Genomic DNA, 11,970 nt, shown 5'->3' on the forward strand with positions numbered 1-11,970 from the left:
TCACTTCCTCATGTAGGATTGGCTTCCCCATCTGCTCCTTCATCTTCAGCAGTTGACAAGTCACTTTTCAAACACAAGAAAGTCTCAGGGAAGCATAACTCCTGTAAAGCCTGTCGAAGTCTTGAAAATGGTCCCCTGACCCAATAGTTCTTCCTGGTCTGGCATCAAAGATGTCAAAGCCATCGGATCCCAAGACATGTCTGATCAGATCACCTTCACTGATATAACTTTTTGTGCCAGACCCTCTCAGTTCGAGACTGCATTCTCCACTATAACAGGAAAGAAGACCACCGAGAGCATCCTTGGTACCATCTGTGAAATCCACCTATTCTTCATGGTGTCTTACTGAAGCAGATGTTGATCAGATGAATGATGATTCAGAAATTTCTTTGTCAGCAGATTCAAGTGGGGGTCATGCTGGTGTCGTCTCCTCAGGAAGACCCGAGAAAATTTTGGATCAAAGATTTGAGATTCCCCAATCTTGAATCCATAGAAAGATGACGTACAAAAGAAAGCTTATAGATTCATCTTCTGAACCTTTAATTTATGATACAGGTTTGGAAAGGGAAGGTTCCCTTAGATCCCCTTCAGAGATGTCACTTTTGTCAAAAATCCCCAAATTGGTGATACAGTAGCGGTGGGGTTGGCCACTGATGCACCTTCCCTTGAAGAATCCATATTGCTGGAGGCATTCGTAGTTGGCAGTTCTACCACCTGGGTGATTCCTCCTCCTGATGCCCTCATTGATTTGGTGGCTCAGAGAGCCTGTTAGAAACCTGATACAGCAGAACCCATGCCAAAGAAACCTGACAAGATCTTAGTAGCTTCTAAAGACTGGGCACTGTGGAGTAAAGTTCCCTGGTAGATGTTATGGTCATAGTGGTGGCCACATGAAACAAACTCTCCGAAGAGAGTACATCTGTTAGTCCCCCTAATCGTGACTCTAGGGCATTGGACAGATTTTGAAAACAGACTTGTGTCAGCAATTTTTTTCCTGTTAAGAGCGTTGAACTACCTGGCTTATGTTACACATTTCTATTGAGAGAATTGACCAAAGAGCACACTAACTCTCTCTCTGGTATTTTACCATTTGATATCCCCCCCCCCAAAAAAAAAAGAGTGGATTCCTAACTGTTTACCCAGAATTTATTTCCAATGTCTCCATGTGTCTACTTGCAAATGCCATTGATGGATCATCTAAAGCAGCAGCCAGTGACATAGCTATTTGCTGCCACGCCTTGATACGATTGTGTGAATTTGCTGAAGACTTCAAGATATCCTTCCTTGATGTCCCTTTTGATTGTTCCACTTTCTTTGGTCCAAATGTTAAGGGCATGTTAACCAGGAGTGAGAAAGACGGTAAGACCTTGTCTGCCATAGGACTCTGCTTATCAGTTCCTCAAAGGATCACCCAAGGGGCAGATGTGGTCTGTAGAATCAAAGATTTCGTGGACCCTTTTCTGAGAAATTCTTCCTGCATCCTTGAATGGTTGCCTGATTGCCGAACTCTGGAGGCAGTCTGGGGAGGGACACTTATTCTTGCACCTTCAAATCTGGCAGGCCATCACGGACACAGAAGTACTGAGGATAATCACCAGAGGATAATACCGTTTCTGTCTTTATTCCTCCAAACCAAGAAAAAAGATTCCCTTAGTGCCATCCTACCAGATGGAATCCACTACAGCAGAAGTAAAAAGAAAAGCTGTTGGACACGAGCCATCCCAAAGGTTCCACCAGACCAGATGGGATACAGAGTCTACTCCTTGTACTTTTTGGTTCCAAAAAAGACAGGAGACCTAAGGCCCATTCTGGACCTTAGTCACTTAAACTAGTTTGTGAAACAGATAAAATTCCAGATGGTCACAGTCCATTTCATTCTTCCGCTATTCGAAGGACAGCTGGATGTTCTCATTTTTTTTATTATTATTATTATTATTATTATTATAGAGCCCAGACAGCTTGCTCATGTAGTGTGCTTCTGAAATAGACCAACAGAAATTATTTCTGGGCATTACGTCTTTGTGAGATAGTTCTATTTAAAGTAGTAGATAAATATTTAAATCGGTTTTAGAATCAATATTGACATTATATTGAAAAACCAGAATCAATGTTGACATTATATTGAAACACCTCAAATTGATTTGCTCTGACCACCATGTACCGTGTCTAGAATTATACAAAATTTCCAAAAGTAAATAGTAATTTGAATTTGAATACTTTTATTAACATGTTTTTAAAACTTATTTTGATGTGCTAAATTCATTTATGCTGCAGGTCAGAAATGCTTCTCTTACTAATTTACACACAAAAACTGTAAAATATTGCATCAACCCAAACATAAAATGCATCCATGTTTCTGGAAGATGAATTGGTAAACTGTTTAAAAAAAGCAGGAAATCAAAATTGTTAAAAACAAATACCTTTAATATTATTGTAAATTGTGTTGAAAAGGTTTTAGAGTTGGTAATAAAGTGGATTTCTTTTCTAAATCTGTGAATTTATTTCCCTTGAAGATGTACGCAGAAGAATTGAACTCATTCAGGATTTTGAAATGCCAACAGTTAGCACTACTATCAAGGTATCACAAGATGGGCAGTACGTTCTTGCAACAGGTGTGTCTAACCTAAATTATTTTCTTTATTTAATATGTCCATGCTGTAACTTGAAGTACAGTGTTGAAGTATTTTTTATGTTTTTTGTTTTGTTTTGTTTTTCATTGCTGCAATAGAGTTTAAAACTATATATTGACTGTTGAAGTATTCATAAATGCAGTAAAATAGATATATCAATAGCATAAAATAAGTGGAATGCAGTGGTGTTTGTGAAATAAAGTACATATCTTCAAAAGGATTCTTTCACTATTAAAGCATATTGACTTCATATGTCTTGATTAAACTTCTACAAAAAAGAAGTCAGAGTTGAAGATGTTCATCGTGCATACAGCTGCAGTAATCACAGATGGGTTCTCTGCCGTCAGGCGGGTTCTCGGTCGGCCGAATTCCAAAGTCTAGGTCCGGCGTCGGTTGTCGTCGCTTTCTTTCCTGACGTCAGTGCAACAGGGGTATAAGACACAGCCGACGCCATATTCTTCAGTCTTTTTTGCCGCGCGGTGCCCGAAGCAGAAGCAGTTCGCAAGTGCCGGTCGGCCAGCTCCTGAAATTACGAAAATTTGGAAACCGAAGTCTTCTTAAAGCTAAGTACCCCGTTGGGGAAACGTTTCTTGCCTCAGACCGATGTCAGACAAAGTTAACAATTGTAGTTCTTGTGGGAAGCAAATACCGCATAAGGATTTCCATTCCTTCTGCATACCTTGTTTAGGCCCAGACTACGACGTCTCGGGCTGTCGCTTTTGCACTACTTTCAATAAACGCACTATTAAGCGTCGGGCGGAGTTCGCCCAGCACTTTTTTGGTAAAGCTTTTGATTATAAAATGTCGTCGGAGACTCCGACTACCGTTTTGTCCAAAAAACGCAAGGACAAAGACCGACACGCGAGGTCCGCGGTCTCCACCGACACCATGCCAAAACCGGCTACACGTGGTCTGGTTCTCAGCGAGGTGCCTACGCAGCTCCTGACTACCGACGACACTTCTCTGGCAGTGTCTTCTGTAACCGAGACCGCAGGTGCCTCGGCCCATACCCAGACTACAGCTACCGAAGCCACCGTGAGTGTTGAGCCTCCTAATGTGGACAGGTCCACCTCCACCCACGGTGTCTTTAGACCCTCTTCTTCCTTTTCCATAAAGGCCTTTACTAAGTCCAAATCAGCCATGCATCCCAAGAGGCCTGTTGCACAGGGCCCATCTCCAGGCCCCATGCCTAAAAAGCAGATGCTAAAAATGGCTGAGGATTTAATTACTCTTATCAGGGGTTCCCAGCCCCCTCCGGACAAGAGACCCAGAGTGGAGGAAGATTCTCCCTCTTCTGACCAGGGCTCCATTATTTCAGAACATTCTGATAAAGAGGCACACTCGTACTCCCCTTTTGAAGATTCTGATGCAGAGCAGTCCATCCCTTCTGTATCTCCCCCAGAGGATTTTTCTTTTGGGGAAACCTTGCATACCTTGAGGGAACACTTCCATTGGGAAGGCCAAGACTTTTCTGATTCCAAGAAAAGACTTAGGAAATTTCTTTTGCTACCTCAGCACAGACCTCTGGCGATACCTCCTGTCTTGGACATACTTGATGATGTTTACTCGGAGGCTTGCCATAACCCGGATTCCCTGCCTCCTGCCCCAGTCAAGCCTGATAGGTACTACAGAGTTCCTAACTCTCACCAATTTCTTTACAAAGGCCATAATGCTGACCCTGAAACCATTTCTCAAGGCTCCAAGGGAATGAAGGCCTCTACTGCTAAGAATCCACTACCTTCCGAAAGAGAATCTAGATCCTTAGAAAGGTGGGGAAAAAAGGTATATACCTCGGCCACCCTAGCCATGAGGGCCTTAAATTGTCAGTTTCATATGCTTAAATATCAGCAATTTCTGTTATCACAACTAAGGAATACAATATCACAACCTGAACAACCAGATTTGAAGGAGTTGCAGGATATGTTGCATAGTGCAGAACAAGTGGGTAAACACACCTTACAATGTGGCTATGATGCTCTAGAGGCCTCAAGTAGAGCTGCTGTTACAGGATCAGTCATTCGTAGACATGCCTGGCTTAGGGAACAAACCTTGCCTGATCATGTTAAAGCTAAACTTCTAGATGCTCCTTTACAAAAGGATGTATTATTTGGTACTAATGCTGAGGAGATACTATGGAAAATGGAAGAAAAAGCTAAATCTATGCAAAACGGTCAAAGCTTTTCTACAGGTTCAACCACCACGTTTTAGCAGAAATTGGCCTTCAAAAAACTGGTCCTTTCCAGCCACGGACAAGCCCCAAAGAGGTAGATACAGGCGCGCAAGGGGCAGAGGACAATCTCAAGGATCATATAGAGGCAGACAATGGCAGACTCCAGCACCAAGAGGTGGCGAAGACGGTGCACAACAATACAGGAAACAAACCCAATGACTTTCCCCTTTTCATGCCAAGCAAGTCTCAGCTGGCAGCACCCATGGGAGGAAAGCTGGCATTATTTACAAGAAATTGGCATATTATCACAACAGACAAATGGATCCTGGACATTATAAACAGAGGCTGCAGATTTCATTTTCACACTCTTCCAAAAATGAGAGGCATGCCGAACCTGCCACACAATCAAAGGGCAGAGGCTCAAATACAAATTTCAAAGCTCATGGACATGAAAGCTATTCAAGAGGTACCAACTCACGAACAAGGTCAAGGTTTTTATTCCAGACTATTCCTGGTACCAAGGAAAGGAACCGACTGGAGACCCATTTTGGACTTTTCCATCCTAAACACATTTCTACTTGTGCCAAAATTCAAGATGCTCACCTTACAGCAGCTTCTTCCCATGCTGGGCAAGGAGCCTTGGCTGGTAACATTGGACCTCAAGGAGGCATACCTGCATGTCCCAGTCAGACAAAGCTGCAGAAGATACCTCAGATTTCTTGCAGGTTCAATCCACTATCAATTCTCTGCATTGCCCTTTGGCTTATCTACTGCGCCCAGAGTATTCACGAAATGCCTGGCATCAGTAATTGCCTACTGCAGACTTCAAGGGATACAAATTTACCCTTATTTGGACGATTGCCTGATCCAAGTGGATAGCAAACACATACTTCTGGAACATCTGGCTTATGTAACGCGGTTATTGAATTCTCTGGGATACACAGTCAACAAAGAGAAATCCAGGCTAACACCATCTCAGAAAATAACTTTCCTGGGTGCCGACTTGGACACAAACACCCAGATGGCCTATCTAACGCCAGAAAAACAGGGGCAGCTAACTCAGTACTTCAAAATACTAGCAAATTGTACCAGGCTAACTGCAAGGAAAATCCTGCAGGCTCTGGGCTTCATGGCATCTTGCATTCTTCTAATCCCATGTGCAAAGTTGCATATGAGGAAACTTCAATGGTACCTAAAAAACCTATGGTCTCAACACAGCCACAGTTTGGAAACAATAATACCAATAATCCCATGTTTGCAAAAAGAATTTCTATGGTGGGCCCAAGCATGCCAAACAAACACAGGCCTACCATTCTGCAAGCCTCAAGCAAATCAAGTCATCACAACAGACGCCTCAGACTACGCCTGGGGGGCACACATGACAGACAGGTGCATTCAGGGCAAATGGTCCCAAAAGGAAAAGCACCTTCACATCAATCAAAAGGAAATGCTAGCAGTGATAAATGCAATTACAGCTTTCAAGGACATCCTGCATCCAGGGCAATTATTGATAAGAACAGACAACACCACAGTAACGTGGTACATAAACAAACAAGGAGGAACACATTCATACCCCCTGTGCAGGCTAGCCATGTCACTTTGGAACTTGGCTCTGGAATGGCAAATCGAACTTCAAGCACAGTACTTGCCAGGATTGGAAAACACGCTGGCAGACAATCTAAGCAGAAATATGATAGACCCACACGAATGGAAGTTGCATCCTCAAGTGTTTACAAAGATAATCCAAGCATGGGGAAGGCCAGACATAGATCTCTTTGCCTCCCACAGGAATCATCAATTGACAAAGTTCTGCTCAAGGACCTTCCATCCAAAGGCCTGGAGAGTGGACGCCCTTTCTTTCAGTTGGGCAGCACGGACAGTTTACGCCTTCCCACCTTTGCCTCTTCTGCCCAAGGTGCTCTTGAAAGCAAGAGCAGACAGACCGAAGATGATACTGATTGCTCCAGACTGGCCAAGACAACACTGGTACCCACTCCTGAGGAGCCTAACACATACTCCTCCCTGGACCCTACCTCTAATGCCTCTTCTACTGACTCAGCACAACTACAAAACTCTTCACAGTCAGCTGAAAATGCTCAATCTGGCTGCATGGAAAATTCCTTAACACCACAACAGACCCTACTCTCCAAAGAGGTGCAGGATGTCATTTTGGAGGCCAGAAGACCATCTACTAGAAAGGCTTACTCCGCAAAATGGAAACGGTTTTGCACTTGGAATGAGAAAAAAGGCCAAGATCCTAGTAAACTGAATTTACCTCAGATATTACAGTATCTAGCTGAGCTGTTGAACAATGGACTTTCATTTTCCTCCATCAAAATACATGCCTCGGCCATTTCTGCAGAATACAACACTGATCCACCCTTATTCTCTCACCCACTCTTAAGACAGTTCCTCAGAGGGGCTAAGAATATAAGACCTCCAAGGAAACAACCAATACCAGCTTGGGACCTTAACTATATTCTAGAAAAATTAACATTACCTCCCTTTGAAGCAGCTGCCTCAACAGATTTGTAATATTTGTCCTGGAAAACAGCCTTCCTTCTGGCCATTACCTCAGCTCGTAGGGTTTCGGAACTACAAGCCCTCATGGCTGTGCAGCCCTTTCTCATCTTCCATCAGGACAGGGTTTCCCTACGAACCAACCCTTCATTTATGCCTAAGGTAGTATCCAGGGTAGCTTTAAATCAGGCCATACACTTACCTACCTTTTATCCCAATCCTCAAAACAAAGGGGAAAGGCTGCTACATTCCTTAGACATCCATAGACAGCTACGTTACTATTTGGACAGAACACAGCCCTTCAGGAAATCAGAACAACTTTTTGTGTCCTATGATGTAGGAGCTCAAGGGAAGCCAATTTCCAAACAGACAATTTCAAAATGGATAGGCCATTGCATACGGTTTTGTTACTCCTTTCATGGCAAACCTGTTCCTACAGGCATCAGATCCCACTCCACAAGGGCCACAGCTACCTCTACAGCCTTCCTCAGAGGAGTCCCTACCAAAGATATTTTGGAGGCAGCCACTTGGAGTTCTGTGCATACCTCCACAAAACACTACCACCTGCCTATATATTCCAAAACTAGAGCAGGCTTTGCCACTGCTGTGTTGCAGGGCATTCTGGCTGCTCCCAGTTCCACCTAGTGCCTACCACCCTGTGCGTAGCTTTGGGATTCTACCCATCTGTGATTACTGCAGCTGTATGCACGATGAACGTAGTACAGTTTTGTACCTACCATAAATGTAGATGTTCGAGTGCTAATACAGCTGCAGCACAGTTTTCCCTCCCTCCTTCCCCTCTTGATAAAGGCCTAGTGGCTAACACCTCCTCATGCAACCTAATTTGAGTTATCCTTCTATGGTGTATTTGCTTGCAACTACTGATTTTTGATTATATTGCATTGCTTGACTATATATATATATATATATATATATATATATATATATATATATATATATATATATACATAATTTATGTATTGCCTTCCTTCTGGGGGCAACTGACATCTGGGGCAAGAAAGACTGAAGAATATGGCGTCGGCTGTGTCTTATATACCCCCTGTCGCACTGACATCAGGAAAGAAAGCGACGACAACCGACGCCGGACCTAGACTTTGGAATTCGGCCGACCGAGGACCCGTCTGACGGCAGAGAACCCATCTGTGATTACTGCAGCTGTATTAGCACTCGAACATCTACATTTATGGTAGGTACAAACTTGTACTTTTTATGTTCTCCATACCACACAGTGCTGTGTCTTATACTGGTCTATAACACCCAAAAGCTAATATGCTTCATTACATAATAGTTGGCCTAAATTAATACGATATTCAGCTATCTTAGCCATTTCAAAATGTGTATTTGCCTTACTGCTTTTTCCATCTCAAGCTATTCATCACAGATAGGCTAAAGGCCTTGTCCCTCTACTCAGTCTCCTACAAACTCCTCAGAGGCGATCTCTGCCTGGCAAACACAGCCATCTCAGACCCTGCTTCGATGGGACTGCTGCATATCTGCAAGTCAGGCTCCACTTGAGTAACCTCCATGCATGACCTCAACCTGGTCTGTGACATCAACAGGACTTGTTGGCAGGACAGATTTGTGATCCAGAGACTCCCTCTTTTGTGTAATAGACTCCCTCTCCACGCCAGGCAGAGTACCTCATTAACCCACATATATATATATGTGTGTGTAGATATATATATATATATATATATATATACACACACACACACACACACACACACACACACACACACACGTATGTACTTGTATCTAAGGTTTTGCATTTGCAATCCACATTGGTGTATCATAATTCTTATAACTGAGTACTATATCAGGGTTACTAATACTTACTAAACATTGAAGGGTAAAAGTTATTGAAGCGTACCATCTTGAAAAAACTTTATAAAATATTAAAAATAGTTAAATTGAAAGTACCATAAACAGTAAAGGAGAATGTATGTTTTCAAATCTAAAGATTGTAATCATGATTCTCATTTTATCAGTGAATGTGGGAAACATAATTTCAAGACTGTGGTATCGTATTTTCTGTTGTTAGTATATGTGTACATCTTTAGATAGCTGTATAATATGCTGTGTCTATGTTTGTCTTTGTGTGTGCTTGAATCAGCATTCCAAGATCAGCAATTGGAATGTTAATTCAAGCAGTACTGAAATGAAAGCACTGAATGTTGGAATGCTGAATATAGACAATAGAGAATGTCAGAACTTCCCTTCTTCAGGACCCGTGTTAGTGCTTGATTCTACGTTTGGAGTGCTGAGGATGTTTATGGATTTGGTATATTTGCAAAATTGTCAGTGTCTGGCATTCTAAGATTCAGTATTTGGTTTACATTAATGCTCAAATTAATATTCTGATTGTCAAGTCTTTAATCGTAAACATGCATAATAAGGAATAATGTGGGGTGCAGGGGAGAAGCTCTCCCTCGTAGAACACTTTTGTGAAAGCAATAATTGGTATTTGCATATAAGAACAGACGTTAATTGAACAATTTTTACAGTGCCAGATCTCACTGTTGTGGCTCCCAGTTGGTGGTAGAAGTCAAAAAGGAGCCTAAAAAAAGGTAATAGAAGATATAGATGAGGAAGGGATGGATCCAAAAATAAACTTCATCTTGTTTTTGATTCTAACAGAAAAGTACTTTCAAAGGCTTCTGCCAAGGGAACTCAACAGGCTTTCACAAAACAAATGTGGAAAAAGCATTGGCTTCTTTCTTTTACTGAGGATAAAAAAATCCAGGTTCCCAACATAGAATGAGAAAAAGCTTCTGCTATTCAAAAATCTAGTTTTCAATGATTGCTTTTGCTATATCAGAGGATGGTCATTTTCATAATCTCTGTGCAGTCACAAAAGCAAGACTTTTAAAGTGTTGTCATGTGATAGGATACGTAATGGTGATTGAGGACTCTACTACCTTTAACAGCTGGACTGTCGGTTGTGCAGGAACCAGCATCACTCCTCATAATTTCAGCTGAATATTGAAGGCCAGTCGAAGAATATTGGATGGCCATAAAAAATATGCACTGATGCACATATACTTAGCACAGGTAATGGTATGCAATCCCAGACCAACAAAGCTCCTTTAGAAAAAGTTATCTGCATGGTTCATCTTCAAGAAGAATTTGTGGGATCCTTCCCATTCCTTCCGCGTCTTAAAAGGGGGAGCTCCTTCAGAGAAGTTTTTTTTCTTTTCTTCATATGGCTCAGGAGTTTCCTTTGGCCTTGATTTGCATGATCAAGAACCTTTTCCTCAGAGCACTTGCCCCTAATTGTGTTTATTCTCAAAATTGTAAGTTTGATGAGGAATTTTACACTTCAGATGATAATGACAGATTCTTCCTCTAGGAAGAGAGTTTGTAGATTTTTAAACCGCCTCAGACTGGAGTCATACTAACATTTTTTTGTTTATGTTCATAGGTTGGTACTAGGCTATCGGCCCTAAGGCCTATACAAGCCTAGCCATAACAATTCCCTGGCTGTTTCTTCCCACACTATTTACTTCCCTGGACCCCTGTCGAGCAGGGCGACTGACATGATCCCCGGGGTGAATTTCCTTTCTCCCATCCAGTTGTCAAGGTTCCTTTTGAAGAGGGCCAAAGAGGCGCTCTGCTTGACATGTATGGGCAGCCTGTTCCGGAGTCTCTGGGTCAGGAACCTATCCCTCCAGCATGTTTTATTTATTGTGATGACAAGGTTTAGATCCCTGGAGCATGTGGCTCTGAGGAATTGGGATTTCTTTAAGTGTAGCATGTCCAACAGCTGTGGGTTTGACTTGGCCTTGTATGTTAAGCAGAGATCGCCTCTGAGTAGACGATATACGACAGAGTGTAGCTGGAGTTTTTTAAGGTGGTCAGCTTAGGGCATCTGCTTTAGGCCTGTGATTCTTTTAGAGAGGTATTTCTGCAGTCTTTCCAGTTGTTGCAGATGTCTTGAGAGGTACATTCCAAACGGGGCGTTGTATTCTATAATGGGTCTAATGAGGGACGAGTACAGTGAGACAATGACTCCGGTTTTTCTGGATGAAAAGCCCTTGGTGATGAGGTGTGCCACATAGAAGGATTTCCTGACTGTTGTGGCAATGTGGTCATCGAAGGTGAGACCACTGTCCACCTGTGTCCCTAAGTCTCTTACACACTTTCTGTGTTTAGTGTACTGCCACCTATGTGGTAATTCACAGGTACATGTTTTTTTTGCCAAAGGGGATAACCATACATTTCTTGGCATTGAGCTTGAGCCCATGGCTCTGGAACCAAGCATCTATTTCTGTAAGGCCCTTTTGTAGAGTATCCACATCGTTTGGGGATTCAGTATTGGCTCCCAGTTTGCAGTCATCTGTGAACTTTTTTAGCCAGAGTCCCTTAGTGTTAGCCTGTACATCAGAGAAGTAGATGCCAAACAAGAGTGGTCTCAGGACTGAACCCTGAGGTACTCCACTTATCACTTGTCTGGAGCTGGATTTGGAGTCTGCTACTTTTACAGTGTGGGTTCTGTCAGTAAGCCAGTTGGCAATCCATCAAGTGATGTAGGAATTAATGCCCAGCTTAATAAGTCTATCTATGATTCCAGAGTGGGGTATGGTGTCAAAGGCCTTGGCGAGTTTGATAGGCTGTGTGGACCGCCTTACC

The 11,970-nt window shown here is 42.6% G+C and overlaps 1 protein-coding gene across 1 annotated transcript in view; it reads left to right on the forward strand.

The window, feature by feature from the left end:
- NOL10 (nucleolar protein 10) overlaps positions 1-11,970 on the forward strand; it is a 1,716,803-nt gene that overhangs the window by 107,270 nt on the left and 1,597,563 nt on the right. The window contains exon 3 of the mRNA XM_044079305.1: positions 2,514-2,612. Within this exon, the coding sequence (XP_043935240.1) occupies positions 2,514-2,612 (99 nt within the window). The remainder of the gene's footprint in view (positions 1-2,513; positions 2,613-11,970) is intronic.

Source organism: Protopterus annectens, chromosome 1.part1 (genome assembly GCF_019279795.1).
Source record: "Protopterus annectens isolate FY-2018-M chromosome 1.part1, PAN1.0, whole genome shotgun sequence".
In the NCBI taxonomy this organism is placed as follows: domain Eukaryota; kingdom Metazoa; phylum Chordata; order Ceratodontiformes; family Protopteridae; genus Protopterus; species Protopterus annectens.